This window comes from Aphis gossypii, chromosome 3 (genome assembly GCF_020184175.1).
Source record: "Aphis gossypii isolate Hap1 chromosome 3, ASM2018417v2, whole genome shotgun sequence".
NCBI lineage: Eukaryota > Metazoa > Arthropoda > Insecta > Hemiptera > Aphididae > Aphis > Aphis gossypii.
Genome location: NC_065532.1, coordinates 21,864,156 through 21,891,535, shown reverse-complemented (window position 1 = coordinate 21,891,535; position 27,380 = coordinate 21,864,156). Strand labels below are relative to the sequence as shown.

The 27,380-nt window shown below is 33.2% G+C and overlaps 3 protein-coding genes across 3 annotated transcripts; 2 read left to right on the top strand and 1 right to left on the bottom strand.

Moving 5' to 3' along the window:
- Positions 1-36: 36 nt before the first annotated feature.
- Positions 37-8,388, bottom strand: LOC126550894 (uncharacterized protein K02A2.6-like). The gene is made up of 2 exons (XM_050203440.1): positions 7,682-8,388; positions 37-2,750 (listed from the first exon to the last, which is right to left on the bottom strand). Exon 2 carries the CDS (start codon positions 2,217-2,219, stop codon positions 309-311), a length of 1,911 nt encoding a protein of 636 aa, XP_050059397.1. The 5' UTR covers positions 2,220-2,750; positions 7,682-8,388; the 3' UTR covers positions 37-308.
- Positions 8,389-9,179: 791 nt separating this feature from the next.
- Positions 9,180-14,188, top strand: LOC126551019 (zinc finger MYM-type protein 1-like). The gene is made up of 12 exons (XM_050203775.1): positions 9,180-9,200; positions 10,838-10,921; positions 11,296-11,541; positions 11,610-11,728; positions 11,875-11,972; positions 12,036-12,401; positions 12,503-12,676; positions 12,769-12,995; positions 13,085-13,243; positions 13,327-13,525; positions 13,664-13,995; positions 14,075-14,188. Exons 1-12 carry the CDS (start codon positions 9,180-9,182, stop codon positions 14,186-14,188), a joined length of 2,139 nt encoding a protein of 712 aa, XP_050059732.1.
- A 9,234-nt stretch (positions 14,189-23,422) lies between these two features.
- On the top strand, positions 23,423-24,265 carry LOC126551018 (zinc finger BED domain-containing protein 5-like). The gene has a single exon (XM_050203774.1). It carries the CDS (start codon positions 23,423-23,425, stop codon positions 24,263-24,265), a length of 843 nt encoding a protein of 280 aa, XP_050059731.1.
- Positions 24,266-27,380: the final 3,115 nt, after the last annotated feature.

The window sequence follows — 27,380 nt, the reverse complement described above, 5'->3', positions numbered from 1 at the left end:
TCTCTGAGTGCAAGGATCCGCAATATGAATATAATACTGATGTATATATAAATACAAAACATATTAAATAACAATACCTACTGATCCTTCCCACTAAGCAAGGATCCACAATATGAATAATACTACTGATGTATATATAAATACAAAAACATATTAAATAATAATACCTACTCCTTGATAATTTAAATTACATTAAAATAAATAGCAAAAAAAAAAAAAAATACAAAAAGTTTAATTTACACAGGAATTATAAAAAAAACCATTAGAATCAAAGACTCATTACAATTAAAATATATATAAATAAAAAATTATAAATTTAAACGATTAGGCATTTTTCTAACTCTATCACTCCTCCATAACTTCGGACCCTCTTGCTGCTCATTCTCCTGACTATCCCTCACCAAACTTACTCCACTCTCCACCTCTCTAGCTGCCAACGACGGGAAACCATCCTTCAGACCCAAAACCGGCTTTGTTAAATGTCTAACACCAAAATTAGTTTCTACCCCACCAGTATCCAATAACTGATTAATATGTCTTTTCCAAACATCCCCACTGGCCATTTGTACTAAATATGTTACAGGAGATAATATTTTAATAATGGTACCCCTCAACCACTTTGCCCCACTAGCATAATTTCGGCACATTACAGTATCCTTAATCTCAAATTGTTTAACTCTACTTCCTTTATAACTTCTCTTAGCCGCCACAATACTTTTATCATACTTGTACTTAGCTCTAGGCACCAATCTATCCAAAGATGTAAACAACCTCCTACCAATATGCAATTCGGCCGGTGTCAATCCCGTAGCACAATGTTTAGTACTATTATATGATAACATAAACCTAGCAATTTCTGTGTCTAAGTCCGATTTCAACCCACTCTTTTTTAAAAAGTTTTTAAAGGTTCTAACTAAATTTTCAGCAGCCCCATTAGAAGCCGGATTGTAAGGGGGTGTTTTCACATGGAAAACTCCATTCTTAGCTAAAAATTCCTCCATTACCTCCGAAACCAAAGATGGGCCATTATCTGTTACCAACTTGGCAGGAATCCCCCAAAGCGAAAAATACTCACGTAAAATTTTAATAGTTCCTTCTGACGTAATATTATTCATAAATCTCACATGAACCCATTTGGAATGTGCATCAATAATTACTACAAACATTTTACCATTAATAGGTCCTAAAAAATCCAAATGCACCCGTTGAGCCGGACCCTCTGGCCATGGCCAATTGTGTAAAATGGACTTAGGAGGATTATCGCTATGCTCCATACAACCCAAACATTCTTTAGTGATTTGTACAATTTCCTTGTCAATATTTGGCCACCACAAATACGATCTCGCTATAGATTTCATTTTAACCGTACCTAAATGAGAACTATGCAGTTCTGACAACAAAACCTTCCGAAACTTCAAAGGAATAACTAATCTATGACCCCATAATAACATACCTTGCTCAATAGCAAGCTCATTCCTTCTATTGAAATAAGGTCTAATCTCCTCCACAACTTCCTTGTTAGAACTAGGCCACTTTCCAGACATAACCAATAAAAAAACTTTTCTTAAAACCACATCCCTCTGAATTTCTTCAATAATATCTAAATCAGTAATCGCCTGAACGTTAGTAGTTATTAAATTAATATAAAAATTATTACAAAACTCATGATTAATCATATCTACTCCTTCTAGAGGTAAACGAGATAAAGAATCAGCATTGCCATTATCTTCCCCCTTCACAAACTCAATTGTATACGAATAACCCTCGAGGAAAATTGCATATCTTTGCAATCTATGGGCTGCCATAACCGGAATGACTTTTTTCTCTCCAAAAATTGAAATTAACGGTTTGTGATCCGTTTTTAGAATGAACGATCTCCCATACAAATATTGATGGAAATATTTAACCCCATAAACTAAGGCCAACGCCTCCTTGTCCAACTGTGAATAACCCTGCTCACTTTTGCTAAGAGTCCTTGATGCAAAAGCAATAGGTTTCTCCACTTTATTAGGGAACTTATGTGATAGCACTGCCCCTATCCCTTTAGGACTAGCATCACACGCTAAAACTAATTCCAAGGTTGTATCATAGTGTGTGAGAATCGTCTTCGACAATAACTGTTTTTTAATGCCCACAAATGCCCTTTCCTGCTCAGGACCCCAATAAAATTTAACATTAGCCTTCAACAAAGCATACAACGGGTTAGCTAAAGAAGACATGTTTTTAAAAAATCTACCATAATAATTAACTAAACCTAGAAAGGCTTTTTCAGTTGATGCACATCTACAGGGGTTTTCACCTGAGAAATAGCTCTCACTCTTTCCTCAGGAATATGTAAACCGTCCTTATCAATACAATACCCTAAAAGGTAACACTATCTTGCAACAGCTTACATTTACTGGCCTTCACTGTTAAACCAGCTGATTTCAACCTTCCTAAAACTTTCAAAAGTCTCTCGGTGACTTCCGTCATTCTTACCCGAGATTACTACATCATCGTAAAAACACCCGATTCCTTCCAAACCACCTAAGATACTCTCCATTTCCCTTTGAAGTAAGCCCGGCGCAGATGCAATACCATAAGGCACCCTTTTAAACAAAAATAAACCTCTATGAGTAGTAATTGTTGTTAACTTTTGGCTTTCCACACTCAAAGGCAATTGTTGGTAAGCTTGACGAAGATCTAATGTACAAAATTTGGTAGCCCCCTGGAACATACTCAATAAATCATTAACTCGTGGTATTGAGTACCTTTTTTTTTTTTTTTTTTTACATGTTTAAATCGACGACAAAGGGTGGTACCAACCCTTCGGTCATTTCACCCCTTTGCCGCCATCGTTTATTTGCAAACAATAAAAGTAAGTTACATTGTATACAATTACCCTAAAAATACAAATACAAAATAATAATCAATACAATAGGCTGGGGGCCTCTAACCACCCTGTGGTTGCGCTCAGGCATACAATAAGTTAACTTAACTAGGTCGTTTTTTTCTTCAGTCGTTTGCCGCTGCTTGTCTTCGACGCTCTTCTTCTTCTTTTCTGCTCATGACCGCGAAGATGAAGTTGCTCATGACCTCCCAATTTCCCTTCGACTTCAGCATCGTTTCCACCATATTCTCTGGTTTCAGCTTTATGTCAAGCAGCTTCTCCACAGTGTTTCTTCGGCTAAACCATGCATCGCATGCGAATAATGTGTGAAACACGTCGTCGTTATCGTGTCCGCAAAACCAACATTCAGCAGTGTCCAGCTTCCCAAACCTGTTAAGGTATTGTGCAAAACATCCGTGGCCTGTGAGCGCCTGTGTTAAATGGAAATTTACCTCGCCATGTTTGCGCGTGGTCCAACTTTTAATGTTCGGGATGAGGCGATGTGTCCATCGGCCTTTGTCGCTATTGTCCCATCTAGTTTGCCACTCGGCAGCAATTTCATCCTCTTCGTCTGGCTGGTGGGGCCTTAGATTTTTTCCTACCTCGTATCGCCTTCTCCTGTCTCTTGCCATAAGGTCTATGGGGAGGATGCCAGCGATTACTGTGGCTGCGTCTCCGGCCACCGTGCAGTAGGCCGATATGACCCTAAGGGACATGCGTCTCTGGACTTTACTCAGTTCCGTCCATCCCGGCGTGCTCATGTCCTGTGACCAAAAAGGTGATCCGTACAGCATGATAGCGTGAGCGACATTGCTAAGTAGCTTTCGTTTAGTTGGTTTTGCTGCGCTCAGGTTCGGCAGGATTCGACTTAATCCTTGCACCGCTTTACCAGCTTTGGCCGCCACCGTCTTCGCGTGCTCCGTGAAGCGCCACTTGCTATCGATGTGGATGCCTAAGTACTTTATGCACCTGCTAGAAGACACTCGGTGGCCGTCTATGACTAGATTTAGTTCATTGTGGGTTCTCGTATTTGTTATTACCATGGCCTCGCACTTATGGGCTGCTAGAGACAAGCCTGTCTGCGCCAGCCAGTCTTGTACTACTTGTGCTGCGCTTTTTAGTAGCTGTTCCAATTTTATGGAATCTTTGGCCTTTGCGACGAGGGCCACGTCGTCCGCGAAGGCCAAGTATTCGACTCCGGGTGGCAAACGCGTTTGCAGGAGTCCGTCATAGAGTACGTTCCACAGAGTGGGCCCAAGCACTGACCCCTGGGGGACTCCGCAGGTGACCGTAATTTCTTCCTTTACGCCTCCTGATTCGAAAAGGAGAGAACGGTTTTCTAGGTAGCTGCATATAATCCGTTGCAGATACCCGGGGACTTCCTTATCGTTCATCGCTTCTAGGATGGCGTTCCATGGAGCTGAGTTGAACGCATTTCTAATATCTAGCGTCAGGACACCCACTTTCAGGTTGCTGTTTTTCACCGTAGATTTTAGTGCTTCCAGTGCGTCTGTAGTGGAGCGTCCTTTACGGAAACCAAATTGTCTACTGTGTAGCCCCTCGTTTTCGTCTAGATATTGCCTCAACCGGTTGTCTAAGATTTTCTCAAATAGTTTCCCGAGGCAGTCGAGGAGGCACAGGGGTCTGTATGATGTCGGATCGTCTAATGGTTTGTCCCCTTTTCTTATTAGAACTAATCGCGCAGATTTCCACGTTCTCGGGAACACTCCACCAAGTAAACATGCATTATATACATCGAGAATTGCATCTGGTTTAAGCGTTACTATGACCTTTAGGGCTTCGTTTGGAATTCCGTCTGGACCAGGTGCTTTGTTATTTTTCAGGCATCTGGCTGCGTTGATGATTTCGGTGTGTGCTATAGGTATGGGCTCAGTTCCTTCAGTGATCAGGAAGGGTACGCTTACGCTCCTGATAGGGTGTTGGGGGAAGAGACCTCGTACGATTTTTTGAAGTCTCCCTGGCGCGTTTAGTTCAGGGATCGGTTGTTGTTTGATGAGTTTGCCCATGATCAATTTGTACGGAAGTCCCCAAGGGTCTTGTTGCACAAGGTCACAAAGGCTTTTCCAGGAATCTTCCTTAGCTTTTTTAATTGCCAGGACTAACTCGCGCTTAGTTTTCTTTGATTAGCTGTCCTTCGAAGGGCATCTATCTCCGAGCTCCACCAATGGACCGATCTCCTGCCACTGCTTTTTTTTTGCTTTTCACTCCGGCAAGTTTGAATGAATTCCGTGAGGTCGAGGGCTGCTTTTTCGGCGTCCGTGCGATCGAGGAGCGGTGGGAGTCTGTTCGATGTGATTTCATTTTTCAGTTTCTGAATGTCTACCTTAGGGGTTCTAGGAGCTTCCCGGTTTGTGGGTCCGCAGTTGATTTCATACTCCAGGTAGTAGTGATCGCTTAGTGAGATCTCGTCTAGCACTTTCCACTTAGAAACCCTCATCGCTGTACGTGGGGTTGCAATGGTGAGGTCAATGATGGACCCTGTTTTGAAAGTCATCGAGTTACCTATGTTGCATACCTCAAGCCCAGTGGCATTTATGAGGTCGGACAGGACTTCGCCTCTCCTGTCATTTTGCGGACATCCCCAATCAACGTGCTTGGCGTTGAAATCGCCTGTGAGGAGCACTTCGGTAGGCTCACTCCTAATGCTTGTTTCTAGTCTGCTGGTGAAATCCTTGAATTCCTGTAACGTGGTGTTAGGGGACCAGTAACAAGAGTATACCCGCATGCCGTACAGTGTAACCCATCTAAACCCCGGTTCGCTTTGTCCTTCATTGTCCAGTCTCACGTTTCTCAGGTTGACTATGGCAGCTTTTCCGTTTTTATCCGCATACCAGTTAGGGCCTTCTGTTCTATTCATTTCAGAGACCAGTGCTAAGTCTACAGATTTTTCTGCAGCCGTTTGGTGCAGTAGTGCCTGAGCAGCTTTGCAGCAGTTCAGGTTAATCTGTATGAACTTTATAGGTTTTGTATTCATTTTTTCTTAGCAGCGTCGAGTGCTCGCCTGTAGGCGTGGCATCTTCGAGTGCCCAAGATATGGTCGTTTGTTTCCTCCCGTACGCAAAGGAAGCATTTCGGGTTCCGCTCACAGGCTCTGCTCTTGTGGCCGGTCTCGCTGCATCTCCAGCACCGGTACGCGACTTCCTCCCCAGTACAGCCGGCCCGAGTGTGGCCAAAGTCTTGACACTTGAAACATTTTTTGACCTCCTCAATTTTTTTGACTTTGCAATTGGTGTATCCTATCCTTAGTCTGGGGATAACTTTGTGAGCAGCCGTAGTTGGAATAGTGGCATAAATTATTTGGACCCCTCGTCCTACCTTCCGTTTGTTGGTAATGTTCACTTCCTCGATGTTGCCTACTCTCTCGGTAATAGCCGCTAGTATGTCCTCACTTGTAGCTTCCTCATCTACGTCGCTGATCTGGACCGTTGTGTTGTCCTTTAGAGTCACAGACTTTGCATTTTCGCCCACAGCTCTCTGGAGTGTTCTAGAAATTTCTTCCCCGTTTCCCGTGTTCCTGCTAAGAACTACCCTAAGGTGGCCAGCCTTTGTCTTTGACACTGTACTGAAGCTTGTGCTGACTGATTGCACCTCTTTGTCCGCTTTAATCTTTTTAAGCATATCCGAATATGAAAGACCCTCGGCCTTGATTATAACCGCCTCGAGTCTGATGTGTTGCTTTCGTTTAGCATTGTTCCTGGACTTTCCTTTCTTTGCCACCTCGGTCCACTCCGCTTCTGTCGGTACTTCCGTTTCCGGCGGGTGGCTTGGTGGTTTATTTGGCTTGTATGGGTTTGCGCGTTCGTCGTTCGCAGCTGTCGGAGGTATTTGGGTGACCGGTCTATGTTGAGAGATGGTAGCCATGATGATGTTCAACTTCTCATCTTGCTGCATTAGCTTCTCTTTCATCCATTTGACTTCTGCGTTTTCACTTGCTTGTACTGTCTGCGTTCCAGGCTGTTTAGTGGACGCCGCTTGACATGCCCCCCCTGCCCTGGAGGATCCGTTTGGGAGGCTGCTGACTTTGCAGGATGTTTGGCCATAATTTTCGACAGCTGGGCGCATTCGCCGGCGTGGTCCTGCGTGAGGCGAGTGGAGATTTTGAAGGCCTTCACGATATTGTCATGGGAGTTACTCACTAACTCGATCGTTTTAAGGACGCCTTCGATTGTGATCTGAATATGTGGACTCTTCGTTTTGGTGCTCATGATTTCGAGAGCACTAGCTTTCTCCAGCATGAGGCTAAGCGCGCTTTGTTGCCCGATGATTTGGCTCTTCAGTGAACTCATCGCTGAAACCAAAGATCCTATGCTGCCTGAGGAAGAGGAATGTTGCGAGTCCTTGTTCGATGCGCCTGTCGCAGCACTAGTAGTCTGAAGACTGCCAGGGGCCTGGCTGTCCACCCCTGTAGTCCTGTGGTCGTTGGATGACGACCCCCGGGAGCCCACTTGCTCACTCCCGACTGCCGGCATCTGGGGGTCCGAATCCCCTGATGCGGTAACAGAATTTCCGTTTTGAACGTCCATAAAGAGTTTTTTAAAGGGTGCCTCTCCCTTGCGTTTTAGCCCTACCGCCAGGGGGATTTGGGGTCAGTGTTACCTTCACCTAGGACGGATGCCTGCCAAGGCTAAGAGCCCGACCTACCCTTTAGAACCTCTTAGTTGTCTCTCTCGTACGCGACCTTCCGGTATGGGTGAACCTGCCGGTATAGCTCGCGGAGTCGACAAGAGACGTGAGCCCCCCCACCACGGCAAGGTGGGTTCCGTCGGGGGGGGGGGGGGTGGTATTGGGTACCTATTCACAACCAAACTCTTATTAACTGTGATCTTATAATCACCGCATAATCTAATACTGCCATCTACTTTAACAACAGGCACAATCGATGTGGCCCATTCCGAAGACTCCACTGGCTCTAATAACCCTTCAGCTATCATCTTATCCAACTCCAAACTAACCTTATCCCATAAGGAAAAAGGTAAGATTCTAGGTCTACATAACACTGGTTTTGAATCTGATTTCAGTACCAACTCAAAAGTCTTTTCCTTATAACACCCCAATGAACTACTAAAAACCAACGGAAACCTCTCCACCATGCTTTGGATACTTAACGTATTAAGACCCAATTCCTTAGGAAATACCTTAAAGGCAGCAATCCAGTCTCTTCCCATAATCGGTGGCCCACCTTCATTAACTACATATAAATCTAATGTCTTACACAACCCATTATAACTGACATCTACACACAATATTCCTAGTGGATTAATAATATTCCCATTATAAGCTTTTAATTTTAAATTAGTTTTAATTATTTTGTGCAAATCTCAAATTTTAAACTGTTTCACATTATTTACAGATATAGCAGATATACCTGACCCTGTATCTATCTGAAATAAAATATTTTTACCATCAACCATCAACTCCACACAATAAGGCTCAATAAAATTGACTTGCACCGGTCTTAAATTATACAAAGATTCCACTACATCAGCTTCCCTCTGTTCCAAGTTGATTCATTTTTGCACACTTTTTTTAAATGACCTTTTTTATTACATTTAGTACAATTAAAATCTTTATACTTACACTTAGGCCTAATATTACCTACCGCTCCACAGCAATAACATACCACATCTGAAAACTTCTGATGAACACTATTAGACCTGCTTTCCGCTGCAATCGGCTACCCGACGACGGCTCCTTCTTCAGTTCTTGATAAATTATTTCAGCTTGATTTTGATTCTGTAGCTGGTTTACATCATTGGTTGCTGCTTCCATTGCGACACTCAATTCCACGCATCTTTTAAAATTCAAAGACTCTTCCGAAAGTAACCGCTTCTGAATATTCTGGTCCTTGATGCCCCAAATTAACTGATCTCTTAATGCGTCTTCCAAATGTGTGCCAAACTCACAAAATTCTGACATTTTTTTTAACACTACCACAAATTGAATTATCGTTTCATTACCCTGCCTCCGTTCTTTAAATTTAAAACGTTCAGTAACTACATTCGGCTTAGGGTTCATAAACTCGGATAACAATTTTTTTAAATTATCATAAGATTTATCCAATGGTTTAACAGGTAAACACAAATCGCGTAATAAAGAATAACCTTCATTGCCAATCAATGTTAAAAATAATAATTTTTTCTTGTGTACGTTAACTTCATTGAGCTGAGTATATAATTCAAAACGTTCAACCCACCCGTTGAAATCATCTTCTTTTAATTTAAATTCATTCTCATGACCGATCAAGCTACCGGACCCTTTCTCCGTCATGGAAACCACGTTTTTCGCCATAATGCCTACGTATCCGTACTCCGTACAAAAAATTAAATAACGACAACACTAACTCGCACGCACGTTACACTACTTCGTCGCCAATTGTAATGTCCAGGCATTATTAAATAATTAATAATCCATACGCGTAACAATTGACGTTGTTAATAAACTTTATTTATTTAACATAACAATTCATGAAAAAAACATAAAACAAAACGAGAGTACAAAAGTGACTTATATCTATCAACATTCACTGCTGCTGATAATCTGAAAAACTTTGATTGGATGTGCCAGTGGCACCAACGTCACATACACTACAGAGTTGGATGGTCCTTTAAGTATTGATCGTTATTTTCATAATTTTTTTATCTAAAACTTAAATGGTAAATAATATGCAACATCATTGTTAGTTTATTTAAATGTTGCTGATGTAAATGGAATCTTGATACCTCAAAATATCAAAATTATTGCTACAAAACAAAGTTTATTAAGAATACAGTAGTTTTGTGTAACTTTCAGACATACCTACACTTACAATAAATAGCACTTACTACTAGGTAACTCGGGTACAAAAAAATTAGAAAGCTGTAATACTGAATGATTTGTATACATACTTGTTATGCTTTGAAACATTTCATTATCGGTTTGAAAATAATCTGAATGAGAAGTGTTGAATGGTCTACTGACCACTGCTGTTTCATCATCTAACACTGTTTCTGTAGCTGTTTGGTCCTGGTTACTTTTTTTTAACTTTTAGAGGAGTTAATGAAGCACTACTACAAGCAGGGCCGTAACTACGGGGGGGGGGGGGGTTAAGGGGTTCAAACCCCCCCCCCATTAGAAAAATAGAAAATTTAATAATTTCTAGTTTATTCTAAAATTTAAAATAAAATTTTTAAACTATTTTTTTTTTTTTTAACTGAATAAATAATAAATACTTTATATATCTATATTAAGATCGATTTATGTATGTATATATTTATACTATAGTGCTCAAGGTGGCAAGGTGTATGATAGCGTAAACGTATCTTCTCGTCGAATTACGGAGCCTTTCGTACACGTAGAACGGTCATAACTCATAGATAGAGGGCACTTTTTGTGTGTGACTTGTGACTGCACAATATTAATATTATATATTATATCTAATATATATACAATAATATAATATATATTATACTGACATATTGTGAATTACTGCAGTATGTTTGACCGGTTATTACAACAGCTACTCAATAGGCAAGGCCAGTCTATTAATAAAACGATCTATGGTGGTTTCCCGGTTTAAACTGATATCACTGATATAACAGTCACAATTTTGTATTATGTGTTACACACTTACACACTATACGTCTATTGTCTATACAGTGTAATATTTAATATTGTGTTTCCACGTCTTGTGAGACGTTTTTACTTTTTACTTTTACTGTGAATTGTGATGTGTAACTCAATTTCAATTTTCAATTTTAATACCTACATTTATAAATTGTAATTTATTTTGTTTTAAAATATGGATCGCTACTTAATTAAAAAAAAGACCAACGAAATGGTGAGTATTTTTTTTTTATATTAGGGTACTTAGTTCATGTAAATGCATGGAAATATTAATTAAACCTTGTATTTAATGTTTGTAAAGTATAAACAATACTCAAAATATTCATATAGTTTATAATATTCTAGAGTTCTGAACCAGTAAATACAGACATAAGTCAATCTAGTACTAGTAGTACTAGTTCGAAGAATACTGCTATATCCGAACAAAATGTAAGATTTCTATTTTATTTTACTTCATTTTATAATAATTAAAACTATTATTATAACTATTTTAGTAATTATATTACAATTATTTTAATAAGGCTACTAGCTTATTAGTTTACTTTCTTAGCTTGCCAATGCATGTTGCCTAATATTTAAGCTTTTTTAAAGGTTATTGATCCTCGGAATAATGATATTGGGTTGTTTGTAAATGCTAATGGTAGTTTGACTGATGAGCAAAAGCACCTAGTAAGTTATAAAAGTTATTAATGATAGTAATATTTTGTTATTTATTATTATATTAGTATATAACATAATGCATTATTAAGTATTAACTATTTTCTCAATTTAATAAATTAGTATCTTGTAATAATCTTTAATAGATTCTTGTAAAACCATGGATTCCTCCTTCTACATATGCATTTCCAATATTAGACCAAAATAAAAAAAGGAAACTTAAGTTTCAACATCAATGGTTTAATAGTTATAACTGGTTGGTTTATTCTGAGCTGAAAAATGGGGTATTTTGCAAGTTTTGCTTGGTATTTGCAACGACTGGTGGTGTTGGCCAACAAAAATTAGGGGCTTTAACAAATAAAGCTTTTACAAATTGGAAAAATGCAAAAGAAGTTAGTTTACAATAATACTTTAAGTTGCCTATTTTATTTTCAAAATATGTCATTTGGAAATATTACAGAAATTTAATGAACATGCAAGCTTTGATTACCATAATATGTCAGTTACAAAAGCAGAAGGTTTTTTGAGTATTTATTCAAACAAAACACCATCAATTATAACTGCTTTAGATAATGACAGGTTAGATAGTTGGAATAATTTTAGTATAACTATAATTTTGCTTAAAAGTATATTTGTACACAATATATTATTTATTTTTAAAAATTATGTTTTTATAATTGTATCTTAACATAATTGTTTAGAGTAAAATTAATAAAACAAAATAGAGACAAATTAATACCTATCATTGAATGCATTTTACTATGTGGTTATCAAGAAATTCCTTTGAGAGGCAGTTTTGATTTTGGTCCAATAAATTTTAAAAGTAAGTTTATGATTTTATCAAAATAAAATAAAACAATAATTAAAATTTTCTGTTTTGATTTAGATTCAACTCACAATGAAGGTAATTTTCGGGCCATTTTAAAATATAAAGCAAAAGATTGTGAGTTTTTAAAGTCCCATCTTGAATCGGATACAAGAAGCAAATATTTGAGCCCTCAAATTCAAAATGAGATTATCACTATTTGTGGAGATATTTTAATTAAAAAATTAGTTGACAAAGTTAATGAATCTAAATGTTTTTCGGTCATGGCTGATGAAACCACAGATGTGTCGGTGTCAGAACAGCTGACAATATGTGTGCGCTATTTAAGTGTTACTGGTTCAAACATTGAAATCAATGAAGATTTCTTAAAGTTTTATGAAATCAGCAGTTTGACTGGAAAAGATTTGGCGTCATCAATCCTAAATGGTAAACATTAAAATGATTATTACTAAAATATGTATATGTATATAATATGTATAATATTAATTTAATTTATCATAATATTGTACAAATAATTAATTTTTTAGGACTAAATTCATGTGGGCTTGATTGTGACTTTTTGTACGGCCAAGGATATGACGGTGCAGCAAATATGGCTGGTCAATTTAAAGGTGCTCAAACAATTATACGATCTAAACATCCAAAAGCCTTGTATGTCCATTGTGCTGCGCATTCTTTAAATTTAGCCGTTTCGTCTGCATGCAATATGCAGTCTATAAGGAACTGCTTGGAATAATTGAAAAATATTATTGTTTTTTTAATTTTCCTAAACGAAACAATGAACTTTTAGAAGTTATTAATAATGGTGATTGGGAACCAAAAGTGAAAACTTTAAAACGTCTGTGTATGACAAGATGGGTACAACGTTATGACGCTATCAATGATTTCATCGAACTATTTCCATGTGTAACAACTGCACTTAGTAACATATCAGAATGGAATGACAGTTCAAGTACTGATGCAAATATTATGTTAAAAGCAATAGATTCAGAATTTCTTGTGTCTCTTCAAGTTATTAAAGTATGAATGTCTACCTTTATTTATAAAATATTAGTAACATAAATCATAATTATTGCACTTTGATTTTTGTTTTTACTTTTGTTGGATAGGTATTATTTTCAGTTGCGCTACCATTGTGTAAGCAGCTTCAGAGAAAAAACATTGACTTAAAAGAAATGGTCAATTTGGCAAGTACTAGTATGACTGTTCTTGAAAATCTAAGAAAAAATGTTGAAAATGAATTCAAAAAAATGTTCAAAGAAGCTCAAGTAAATGCTAGATATTTATTTTAAATTTTAATTCTTTACTTTCCCTTGAATATTATTATTTTTGTTATTATACGTGTTATTAGAGAATGGCTGAAATAGTGGGAATAGAAATATCTACTAAACGCATTATAAACCGTCAAAAAAACAGGTCAAACTATTTGTCATCAAATAACAGCCTTAGTCCTGAAGACTATTTCCGCGTATCAATTTGTATTCCCTTCATTGAATCATTCATATCACAAATTAATGAAAGATTCTTGGTTCACCAAAATATTTTTAAAGGTAAATTTTAATAGTGATAACCATAGGTGGAACCGAACAGTTCGACCCATATCTAGTATTTAACAATTTATAAACTATTTCAAATATTAAATACTTACCTATGGATTTTAATTCTTAACAACTTAAATTACATTTCAGGGTTTCAATGTTTGTTTGATGACACTAATTCAAAAGATATAAAAGACTTTGAATCTCTAGTTTCTTTCTATATTCCTGAAGTTGATACTGTCACAACTAACTGCGAGCTTCAAATTTGGAAACAAAAACTTAAAGGGCTAGTAACAAATAAAAATGAAATGCTACCTTCTAATGCATTGGATGCCATCAGGTGTTGTGACCCAATCATATTCCCTAATATATTTATGTTATTAAACATTTTGTGCTGTCTCCCAGTTTCTACTTCAACACCAGAAAGGTCTTTTTCTAGCTTAAAAAGAATAAAAACCTACCTCAGAAACAGTATGAAAGAGGTATGTATTATGTATAAACAATAAATTCTAATTAACCTGATAATTTTGATTTCATTTTATTGAATTGTTTGTCAAACAGGATCGTCTCAATGGTTTAGTGTTACTAAGTTATTATAGGAATGTTGTTATCACGCCAGATGAAGTATTAAATGAAATGGCAAAGAAGCCGAGAAAAATTGACTTAGTGTTATAATGTAAATATAATGTTTTATTCTCACTATTTTGATGTTTTACTCAATGTAATTTCCTATAGTAATATCCTCTATAAAATTTCTATCTATGGAACTGAACCCTCCCCATAGAAAATTCTTAGCTACGGCCCTGACTACAAGCTAAAGCATATAGAAAGTTAAATAATATTAATTATTATGAATATATAGACTTGTTTGTTTATTATTTATTTATATCATACAAATTAATAATAAGTTAATGAATCTTTAAAATATTTAAAATATTAATTTAGGAAACTTACAGCTGTCACTATCATTCTGTAATGCCTTGTAATAGGTATCTTCTTTTATTTTGTAACACAGGTGATTTTGGAGTAACTAATACCATATGTTCTGGCTCAGAAGCTGATGCAGAAATAAATATCTGCCTTTCTTTTTTTGAAGCTTCTTTATAATTATTTAAATATATTCATGAGATTGAATTAATAAACAAAATTAGTTTATAAAAAAAATTGACTTATAATAATATAGAAAAAATTAAATTAAAATTATCGTAAATTGTTCTATAACTCATTATAATATGTAACTAATAATAAAAAATAGGAAATGTTGAGATACAGTCATACAGAGATAGGTATACTGCAGAAGCTAAAGGTAATAATAATAATATTGGACTTAGGTAAATGTACAATAAGTATAGTTATTTTATTAGTTATACAATATTTGATGTACAAGTATTACAAGGCATAACATCAACAGACGATTAACAGCCCTATTGGCTACTTAATAAGATAAATAAAAAAAAAAAAAATTAAATAAATAAATAAGATAAAATAAAATAAAATATATATATATATTTTATCTTTAATAAGATAAAATATATTCTATAGTATTTTAGAAATGTCTATTTAGTGTCGTCTACTGTGCTACAGAAAAAAAAGTTTAATTATAAACTACCTATAGAGTATTATGTTTATAATTCCAACAGAAAACATTGTCAACAATTTAAAATAAAAATTAAAATACTTACCATAGTACCTATTGAGATACTATTTTTACCGGATATGTTCCCAGTTTTTGGCCATCTAGAAATTACACATGTTACCACACGAAATAATCCAATTCTCCGGTATTACTGAATATTGATTTTCTTTTTCAAAATATCCAACAGTCCACTAACTTATATGAAAAAATTGATAAGTGCAAAGGCATCTAAATATAAATATATATGTATATTATGACACATGGCAATCTAATGAAGATATACTTGAAAGTAATTTTCCAACAGTAAAAGATTCTCAATTATGTCATCTTTATTAAAATGTATTAATTATTTACAAATAATATTTAATACCAAATAAATTTAGATATAGGTATTTAAAATATTACAGGAAATGTTTGATTTTTAATTTAATTGTAAGTAGTATACATTTGTATGTTCTGCGCACTTTTGACTGCGGAGATTGTAAAATTTTAAGGAGGATTTTTCCCCTTAAACTTTTTTTTCTCCGCTGTACCAGTAAAAAATACTGATTTTCAAAAATCATTATGTATGTACTGCGCACTTTTGACTGCGGAGATTTTTAAAATGTAAGGTATAGTTTCCGCCTTAAACCAATTATGTTTTCCACTGTTACACATAAAGTTTAAACAGTGTATACACACTTCAACACTATTTATTTCTCTTGTAAGTTAAACATTCAGGTTACACTGTAATTTCATTTTTAATAAATTATAGATAAAAGTCGTTTTATTTAATTCATTCCAGTTCAGACAGTTCAGTTAATATTCAACCATCGTTTAATCAGGTTCTGTTATTTTTAATCAAGTTTAATTCAGTCAAGTTTTTTTTATTTTTTTTTTATAAAAAAAAAATGAATTTTCAACAAATTAACAACAGTTTTTGTTCACTTGTTTCGTTAGTACGAAACAATGCATATCCTACATATCCAGAATTTACTACATTTATATCAAGATTGAAAACATTCAATTTATTTCCGTTGACTTCATCTCAAGATAAATACTCATTGGCTGAAAGCGGTTTTATATATTCAGGGAAAAAAGATATTGTTGAATGTTTTTGCTGCGGTCTTATATTACATCGTAAGGAAAAAGAAGATAATCCATGGATTGAACACTCAAGATAGAATCCGAAATGTGTTTTTGTATTATTATCAAAAGGAAATCAGTTTGTTGAAAATGTAGTAAAAAAATATGGTAAGATTATCGATATTTGTGATTGTGATTGTGGATCAAGGTCATATGATACTGTTGTTTAGTTCATTTAATAAATATTTTTTTTTTTTTTTAACTTTTTATATTTCAATAAAAAAAATCTGAATTTAATAAACTTAAATGTGTTAATAACTTATTTAATACCTCGTGAACGTATAGCCTAGTGGGAAAACGCGTCTAATTTAAATTTAATATGTTAATGGTTTTTAAAAAATGTTTCAGGTTCTATCGAATTAGGTAGGTAAGTATAATAACTCTTTACTGTTTATCCAACTAGACACTATACGTTCACATTTTTTTTTATTTTTTTCTTTTTTAACCTTACATTTGTTTAGTATATAACATGTATGGATAAAGAAAACGTGTTAGTTTGAGCTAAGCTGTCTAGTGATCATATTCATATTTCTAGAAAAAAATACTGTTTACTGTTTTTTTTTATTTTATCAATATGAATCCATCAATCGTTGTATCAAAATCTGTGTTCGATATTCGTCCTTTTAGTAAGAAAAGTGTAACCATTGGACTTCTAGTTAATAAGCAAATTTCAATTATTATATTATTAGAATGTAAATTAACTAAAAAAGTTGTAACGTTAGATCTTGATCAGTGGTGTAAGTTAATGTGCGAAAACAATTTTAATACAATTATCGAAAATTTGCATACTCGTTGCAAACGTGTTATGATAGCTGATAATTTTTTCTACTCTGTTAATGTAAACCAATCAACTATAGTTTTATATTCTAATGATAATTACATAACATTATCTCATATTGATCTTCATCGTTTGAAACAATTACAACATTGTATTGACTTGTATATTGTCGAAAAACAGAAAAAATTGGAATCATACCAAAAAACGTTTGATACAGCTTATACATTAATAAAGTCTGAAGTAAATGGGTTACCATCATCTTGTCAACGAAACGAATTTACAAATCAATATATTCAAAATTATGATTCAGCTACAGTAATATACAAAGTGAAGATTGTTCATTTATGTACGAGTTATTACAATTTCATTTTAATTCATTGTCGAACATGATATTACAAGATTTAGTGATGTAATAGAAAAAAAGTTTCTTAATTTATTTTAATTTATCATTCTTGCTGAAAAAACTGTTATTTTATTAAAACCACTTATATACTAGCTTTCAATATTTTTATTTTAACCTATAAATGTATTATTATTTTTTTTTTATCTAAATAATAAAAATAAATATAAATATAAAAAAAATTTTTTATTAAATAAAATTAATCCAACACTATATCCTATTACACACATTTTATAAGTTTATTTTTTTTGGTCTGTGTCTGAGAAGCTTCTTGCCGGGATGTCGCATCATTTTGTCGAAAACAGATTGAATGAGCGTAACCATTTCTTTGGCTGTAGTTAAATCATCCGGATGCTGCCCTGTTAGAGATATTTTGAGTGAGCATTCAGCATGCTTCCATCTAAAAAAAGTTAGGTTATGTTAGGTTAAATTAAATTTTATTATAAATATTTCGCTTTAGTTATATATATATTATTATTATTATTATTATTATTATTACCTATCTTGCAGAGCAACATTAGCAATTTTAGCACATTTAGAATGTGCTATAGTCCAGTAATCTACAGCCGTATTGTCTACAGGTGTCTTAACCATTAATGAACAATCATCCTTTTTTATATTCAAGGTGTTCTCTGCATCGGTTAGTATAGTTGGATCTGTTATTAAATCCAATATTTTGTCTGTATAACAGATAGCAGTACTCTATAAAATAATAATTAAATTATATTTTTTTTTACTTTTTTGTAATATGTCATAAATTTATATAACTCACCTTTTTCGTCTTTTTCGATACCGGTTCTTCTCCGGTTTCACAGCTAACCTTTTCGATGTACCTTTTTTTCGAGATGTTGTTGCAATATTATCCTATAATTAAAATAGACGATAAGCTGATGACGGTTTACAAAATCAATTTTTCATAAAATATTTAATAATTTTTTTTAAAAAAAAAAATGTCTTTTAATTAAAATAATTGTATATTATATTGTAATAAAAAAAAATGTTTTTTACTTACTTCGGACAATACAACCGACTCCTCGTCATCGCTTTTAAATGAGTAGCAGGACGTTTTTTTTTATTTAAAAAATTAAATTAATTTTATTAAAAAAAGTCTAGATTGTAAAATCTGTTGAAGTATACTGAATATACTGTATCGATGAGTCTCTTATATATGTAACCATTTCTACTCCTCCTCTTAAGTCTAAAATAATCAGTTCAGCTAAAACACTAACTAGAATAAAATTTGAAAGGTTTTGTAACATGTGACCTAGGTACGTCTTTTCATAATCGAAAAAATAGAATGTAATAACAAGTGTGATTTGTATCTAAAAGAATGTAATTGACTTCTACATTACAATGGCAGATTTGAAAGGATACATGAAATTTGGCAAAGTACATTCCTCTCATAATCGAAAAAATAGAATCTAATACAATGTGAAAAAATATTTCAATATTATGAAATTTGTCAAGGTACGTTCCTCTCATAATCGAAAAAATAGAATCTATTTATTTTCCGCATTGAAAGTGTGATTTGTGCCCAATAGAATGTAATTAATTTCTACATTACAATGACAGATTTATATCGATCTAAAACGATATAAATTTGAAAGGTTTTATGAAATTCGTTAAGTCATTTTCATATTTTTACATTACAAGTGTGATTTGAATCTACCTAATAGAATGTAATTGACTTCTACATTTCAATGACAGATTTGAAAGGTTATATGAAATTTAGCAAGGTACGTTCCTCTCATAATCAAAAAAATAGAATCTAATACAATGTACCGTATTCGCTTTTAAGAGGTGGCGAGTTTAGACTATAAAAAATCATAAGCTCCATCATGAATACAGCTAGTTCAGTAGAAACACTAGAAGCCAGTATATTTTTTTCAAGCATCTCCACGCTAACAGAAATGTAAGTAAGTAGTATAAATATGGGGCGTCTGGCTCCATTTTTCAGCGGAGATGAAAAAAGTTTGTGGGGGTATGGTCCCCTTGCAGTGTAAGAAATTCCCGCTGTAAAATGGAGCCAGACGCCCCATGGTTTTTCTAACCATTTATTAGTATAAATATGGGGCGTCTGGCTCTATTTTTCAGCGGAGATGAAAAAAGTTTGAGGGGGTATTGTCCCCTTGCAGTGTAAGAAATTCCCGCTGTAAAATGGAGTCAGACGCCCCATGGTTTTTCTGAAAAAAACCTAGGTAAGTAATTCTCCCTTCCACACGTTATTTGATTTGATTTCACATGCACTTCAATTTTTTTAATATAATCAGTTTAGTATTTTTTTTTTTTTTTTATTATTATATAACTATATTAATAGTAATAACTATTTATTACTATTAAGTTACATTCATTAGATACATTCATTAGTTATTTAATTTACCCCTTTAAGCAGAGCTTGTGGCGAGGTAAATGAGTTGTTTGTTAACATATAAAGTCTATAAATTTAGACAAAAATACAGTAATTATATAACTTATTTCCTAATTTGACATACAAATACAGTTAAAGATTAAGTAACAACCAGCTTACAATAGTTCTTTTCTTAAAATCATAATTATTTTTATATACCTTATTTACAATATTTTTCAGCTCAAATGGCATAGCATTAAAATTAATTATTAGTAATTATATAACTTATTTCCTAATTTGACATACAAATACAGTTAAAGATTAAGTAACAACCAGTTTACAATAGTTCTTTTCTTAAAATCATAATTATTTTTATATACATTATTTACAATATTTTTTTTAAGCTCAAATGGCATAGCATTAAAATTAATTGAACCTAAATAATCAACGAACTTATTACCTATATTTTTTTTTGTGTAACTAACATGCAAATCGTAAGCCCTGTGCTCCCGTTTATTGACGTTTTTAGTAGTAATTTTACCTGCTTTAAATAGAATGGAGAACTGTCTATATAAATCACGGACCGGTAGGACTCTCAACTGTTTATAGTTTATGGAAGTCGAGCCAAAGAGCTTCTTTTTCCTTAGACATAAACATAATCTTACTGCATGATTTTGTTGAATCACAAGTGGTTTTATAGCATTATCAGAACACCCACCCCATACTAAAAGATCGTATTGGTATATCGACTTATAAAGTGCGTTATATACAGTATACATTGTTTCAGTAGATAAGAGTTTATTAATTTTGAAGAATTTGCAAATAACAGATCTTAATCTCATAACCACATTTTCAATATGAAATTTCCACCGTAGATTCCAGTCTAAAATAAGACTTAAATATTTAACTATCGTAACCCTACTTATTTTTTGGCAGTTACATAATTTAAAATTTAAATCTCGATTTTTACAAGAATGAATAATAATATCATCGAAAGGTATGTACGTATTATAAATTGATAAAGCAATGAAAACACTTTTACTTATATTCAAAGTCAACTTATTATTATTTAGTTCTTTAAAAACAGTATTTACTATAACAGTCGTTTTTTGATGAACGTCATCCCATGAGTTTCCAGAAAAAAGTAGACAGGTATCATCAGCATAGGTTATAACTTGACCGTCAATACGTAGGTTACAGATGTTATTTATATACCAAATGAATAAAAGAGGTCCTAAAACACTGCCTTGCGGTACACCGTTAATCGATTTCACCATTTCACCCTCAGCGCTATGAACGCCATTTATCGAAACAACTTGTTTACGGTTTTTTAGATAGCTTTTGTTCCACATGAGACTTTCATTTGATATTCCAAAACAAGGCAACATTTTAAGAAGTTCGTCGTGATTTACCGTGTCAAATGCTTTCGCGGGATCTAAGAAAACTGCAATTACTTTTTTGTTATTGTCTAATTCATTATATAAAAATTTGGACGTCTCGTAGAGCGCTCCAGTCGTACTTCTACCAGGTCGAAAACTAAATTGATTTTTAGATAATAATTCATTCGCTTCTAAAAAAGTTATAAGTCTAACTTTAATTATTTTTTCGAAAATTTTTGAGAAATTGCAAAGCATGGAAATCGGTCTATAGTTTGTCACATTTTTTGTATCACCTGTTTTATAAAGTGGTTTGACAATTGCGAGTTTAAATTTTTCCGGAAATACGCCCTATTCGAGGCATATATTTAGTATATAGATAAGAGGGTCTATAATATACGGAGCTATGTGCTTTAAAAGTTTAACTGAAATTTTGTCAAAACCAGCTGCCGTTTTGTCTTTGAAATTGTTTATGATATTTTGGACCTCGGTTTTTTCAATCTTATTAAGAAAGAGCTGATTAAAAGAACAACTAGGTAATTCAACATCGTAGTTAAGCAAACTGTTATTAAATTTTACAGCTAGGTCTTTACCAACATTTATGAAGAAAGAATTAAAAATATTTGCTATATTTGCTGGATCTTTTTGTGGGTTAACTGTTTGACCATTATTTTCAATATTATTTTTGAAGGTATCATTGTTTGAGTTATTATTGTTTCCTGTTAAATTATTTATTAAATTCCAAGTTAGTTTAGGATTAGTAATTGCACTAGAAAATTTTGATTTGTAAAAAAGTATTTTCCTTGCTCTTAGAATTGAAGTAAAATTATTTCGATATTTAATGAAATAAGCACGTAAATTAGCATTATTTGGATGTTTTTTAACCAGCTTAGAAATATCATTTTTACGACGAGCTGAAATTAACAGTCCCTTTGTCATCCATTCTTTAATGAATTTATTTTTAGAATTAAACTTAATTTCGTAGCTAGAGTTTTCAATATGCTTTAATAACTTTGCATAAAATATATCAATTGGTTCGTTAATATTTAATGTACTATTCAAAACAGACCAATTTTCTTTACTTAATAAACTGCATAAGAGGTCGTAGTTGACACTCTTTTTAATAAGTGTATTTTCAGAACTGACATGATTAGAAATCGGTACTGCTGCAAAGATAGAGAAATGGTCAGTGATATGTGATTGTATAACACCTGCTTCAATTAAATTTAAATTAGATTGTTGAGTTTTAATAAAAATATGATCTAAACACGAGTAATTTCCTTTTAGAGGTAATCTAATATATATGTTTATGTATGATTTATAATCGTGTTCGGCTAACATGTCAAAATAGTCATTATTTATATTCTCTATAATATTTATGTTCATATCTCCAATTAAGAAGGTATAGCCCTTATCTGTATTTTCTTTATCAAAAATGTTGCGTAAGTTTACGATAAAATCATTAGTGTTGCTTGCAGGCGATCGATAAACGCAGTAAAATACCAAAGGCGTATTATTAATACATAATGACAATTTTAAGATGTTGCTATCAACAGAACCAAATTCATATAAAATTACCGGTAAGGCACATTTAACGAACACTATTACTCCATCATTTTGGTTTCGTTTAGTGCAGCGTTTCTTAAACTGTGTTCCGCGGAACCCCGGGGTTCCGCGGAGATCACTTCAGGGTTCCGCGAAGCTTAAGTAATTTTTTTCAAAATTTTCAAGAAAATTACTTAAAAATGTCTAACTAAAGAATGTTTGTATATTAAATAATAATGTATAATATGTCATATGGAATAGTCTATCTCTATACTCTAACAGTCTAACCTCTATACTTTTATAATATATTGTGTTCTTATACTGCTTATACAGTTATACAGTTTGTATACAAAAATAATATTTGAACGTCGTTGATAAAAATACTAATTGGTTATGACCGTCCGCGATAGCGTGAACTTAAGAGAAACGACCGTCGATAACGATAAGCATAAGAGTAACATAGGTACTAGTACTATTCATAAATAATATTTGTGTGTCGTTAATAAAAATACTGATTGGTCACGGCCGTCCGCGATAGCTTGAATTTCTGAAAAACAGATAAACGAATAAAATAACGTTTCAACGTTTCAATACAACGCGACAGTCTACCGCGTGTCTTGTGACCTGTGCGTTATATTCGAGTGTGTTGTGTTATAATTTTATTGTTTGTCTCAAAGTTGGTTTTGTTATTTTATTTGCAATATGGAGAGATGGCTTAAAAAAGGAACTCTAAAACGTTCCTCTCAAGAACCTGAATATTTTGCGGTGAACTCAAGTCATATTGATAATCATAGTAATAATGAGAATGATACAAATGAAATCACCCCAAAATATTTTAAAAAATGTAGAAAGTATGATGAAAGTTACATATCATTAGGGTTTATGAATAATAATGATAATCCTCAGTGCGTTATTTGCAGCAAAGTTCTCCCAAATAGCTCTATGGCTCCAGCTAAAATGCGTCGTCATTTAGAATCTGTTTACGGTGAACTTAAAGAAAAAAATGTAGAATTCTTTATTCGAAAGCATGACGAACTATTAAAATCAATAAACTGTATGATTCAAACCACAAAAACTGTGAATGAAAAAGCAACCGAAGCTTCTTATTTAGTTAGCTATCAGATAGCTCAACGCGGTGAAGCTTACACAATTGCCGAAAGTCTAATAAAACCTTGTGCTATGGAGATGGTAAAATGTATGTTAGATGAAAAATCTGCAAAAGAAATATCTAAAATCCCACTATCGAATGACACGGTAGCTAATCGTATCAATGATTTAGCAGCCGATATACAGAATGAACTTGTTTTTCGTCTCAAATCGTGCAAATTTGCATTACAAATGGATGAGTCTACCGATGAAGCTGGGCTTGCAATATTAATTGTCATCGTTAGGTATCAACACGAAAGCACATTATTGGAAGATCTTCTTTTATGCAAATCTCTACCAACACGTACTACTGGAGCTGAAATATTTGATCTTCTAAATTCATTTCTTGAAGGAAATGAAATACCATGGGAAAACTGCGTTGATATCTGTACCGATTGAGCAAAGGCTATGAGTGGTATAATTAATGGAGCTGTACAGCGTATTAAAAATATTGCAAAAAACTGTTCTAGTAGCCACTGTATGATACATAGACAGGCACTCGCTGCAAAAAAGTTATCTGTTAGTTTTAAGAAAGCTCTTGATGAAGTCGTAAAAATCATAAACTTCATAAAATCTCGGCCTCTTCAAAATCGTTTATTCAAAATCCTATGTGAGGACATGGGAAGTGTACATACTTCTCTTCTCTTACATACCGAGGTCAGGTGGTTATCTCGAGGAAAGATACTAACTCGTATTTTTGAATTAAGGACGAGGTACGTGCTTTTTTTTGGAACACAATTTCGAATTAAAAGATCGATTTCTTGATCAAATGTGGCTACTTAAAGTCGCCTATTTAAGTGATATTTTTACAAAGATCAATGAGCTTAATTTCACACTTCAAGGCAGACACGTAAATGTTTTTACTGCACACGAAAAAATTCATGCTTTTAAGAAAAAGTTAGATTTTTGGAAAATTTGTATGAGCCCAACGAGTTTGATTGCTTTCCTACAATTAAATGCTTTTCGAAAGAGGAAGAGGACGAAATTAATGAAGTTTTCATTGAGGAAATTATTCAGCACCTCACTGGATTGAGTGAAGGATTCAACCAGTATTTTCCAAATGACCAACAGGTGAAATATAAAAATGAACTGTGGATTAAAAATCCATTTATTGTCAATACACGACCTCCAGCCATGTCAGCAAAAGAATATGAAACCTTTATTGAATTTACAGCTGATTCATCGCTGCAAGAAAAATTTAAATCAATGCCATTAGCAGAATTTTGGTGCAATTCAAAAGATGAATATCCTCAATTGTCACAAAAGGCCGTGTTGGCACTTTTACCATTTGCAACCACGTATATGTGTGAAACGGGGTTCTTTACCTATGTATCGACAAAAACAAAATACCGCAACAGACTTGATGCCGAACCTAATATGTTATTACAACTTTCGTCAATAAAGCCCAATATTAAGAATATTTGTAATAATAAAAAGCAATTTCACGCATCTCATTAAGTAATTATTGTCAAAGTAAAATTATATACAATTTTTATTATTTTTTTTTAACATATTTTTTAATTAAGTACCTTTAACGTTTAACACAATATAAGTATATGAAATAATTATATTTTTTTTTTTGCAAATAATCCTAACAAAAAGCTTAAAAGCTAGAAAACAAAGTAGGGGTTCCACGATAAAAGTGCACGTCAAAAAGGGTTCCACGGATAAAAAAATTTAAGAAACGCTGGTTTAGTGGATGAATAGTATGTATTATAACCAGGTATTGTAAACACGCAGTTCCCCACACTATGCCATGTTTCAGTTAATATGAGAATGTCTATTTTTTTATAATTAATATCATTTTCTAAATATAACAGTAGTTCATCAAAATTAGCATTTACACTACGTATGTTAGTACACATTACATTAAAAAAGGTAATTTCGTTTTTATTAAGATTAAAATTATTTACAAAGTCTGTAATAGAATCAAAATATCTAGTTTTATAATTATTATATTTTTCAATAACATCAATTACGTCAGTCATTAAATAAAACTAAATACATACTAAACATTAAATAATAACTAAAATAAAAAGAAATACCTAACTCAAAAATTATACCATTCTAGATATAGATAATTCATCATCAATAATTATTGATTTTGAAATGTCTTTTTTTTTAGCGAAAATTGTGTTGTTTTTGAACCAAATATATTTTTAACCGACCTGCTTAGCTGAAGTTCTCCCTTTGAAAAATAGATTTCTGTATGTATAGGTAATTTTTTCGTTGAAATATACAGCAGATTCGTTCCAAGTCCAGATCCTTTGCAACTAGTTTATGTTTTTTCGCTAATTCCATAACTTGAGATTTATCATTCAACATGTTGAAACACACAGATAAAATTCTGGGTTTATTCGAAAAATTTGATTTAAGTCGAAAAGCTTTTTGAGCCGTAACATCAGAGCCCAGTTTGTTTATAATAGTTTGGATAGTGTTGGTACAAATTTCATTTTTAGACTCAGGTACGCCTACTATTTCTATCTGACACTCTAATGTTTTTTGTTCAATTTTATTTAAACGCCCCGACAAATTCCCAGTTTCCTTTTTTAAAAGTAGATTTTCTTCTGCGATTCTTTTGTTTTCACATTTATTTTCATTTATAGTTGATAACAAATGCTTTAATTGATTATTAAAATCATCAAACTGAGAACTCATAAAGTTCACAGACTCAACAACACTTTTCAATGTTTCATCTGTGACTGTTTGAGATTTTCCCGCCGTGACTGGAGTCATTACCAACTTTTTTGTTTTGCAATTTGAGCAGGTCCATAATTTTTTTAGAGCAACCGACATTTTTCTAAAACTTGCTTCTCGGGGGCCTGCGCAATTGAAATGTAAAAACTCATTGCATTTAGTACACTTGATGTCATCGCCCTGAGAAATATCTTCAATGCAAATAATACACAACATTACGTATTAGTATGGAAAGTTAGTTACGAAAAGAAACCGAAGATAAGAGAGCATATAAAACTGTTATCGAAATGTACAACCTACCACGATAGATGGCAGTACACAACTGATATAGTATAATAGTATATAACTATACAATATACATGCACAAGTAATATACTTAGTTTATAAATATGCGTTGAAACGATCATATCTGTGTAAATAGCATCTGTGTTTCACGTTTATTTAAGTTATTACATTTATTTCTATTCGTGATTAATTTAAAACATTTAGTTTGTTACTAACGGTTGAACAATTAAGTCGTGTTATATTTTTTTTATTATTTCTCTGGTAAATTAGTTTATTGATTTGTTTTTTTAAAATATTTATCTTGAGCTTTATTGAAACCATGCATTTACAGAAATTTTCCAACGATTTTCCATCTTTAGTTTATTTAGTACGAAATAATTCATATCCAGTACATTCAGATTATACCACATTTATGTCAAGATTAAAAACATATAACTCATATCCATGTACTTCATGTCAAAATAAATATTCGTTATCTGAATCTGGTTTAAAATATACCGGTGTAGGTGATATAGTTGAATGTTTTTTCTGT

What these genes read in the sequence shown, in the direction of transcription:
- LOC126550894 (XM_050203440.1), bottom strand. Translation starts at nt 2,219, where the DNA reads ATGTCTTCTTTAGCTAACCCGTTGTATGCTTTGTTGAAGGCTAATGTT.
- LOC126551019 (XM_050203775.1), top strand. Translation starts at nt 9,180, where the DNA reads ATGCCTACGTATCCGTACTCC. An exon ending in GGCGTCATCAATCCTAAATG is followed by an intron (nt 12,402 to 12,502) that starts GTAAACATTAAA and finishes TTAATTTTTTAG; the next exon opens with GACTAAATTCATGTGGGCTT. An exon ending in TCACCAAAATATTTTTAAAG is followed by an intron (nt 13,526 to 13,663) that starts GTAAATTTTAAT and finishes ATTACATTTCAG; the next exon opens with GGTTTCAATGTTTGTTTGAT.
- LOC126551018 (XM_050203774.1), top strand. Translation starts at nt 23,423, where the DNA reads ATGGAGAGATGGCTTAAAAAAGGAACTCTAAAACGTTCCTCTCAAGAA.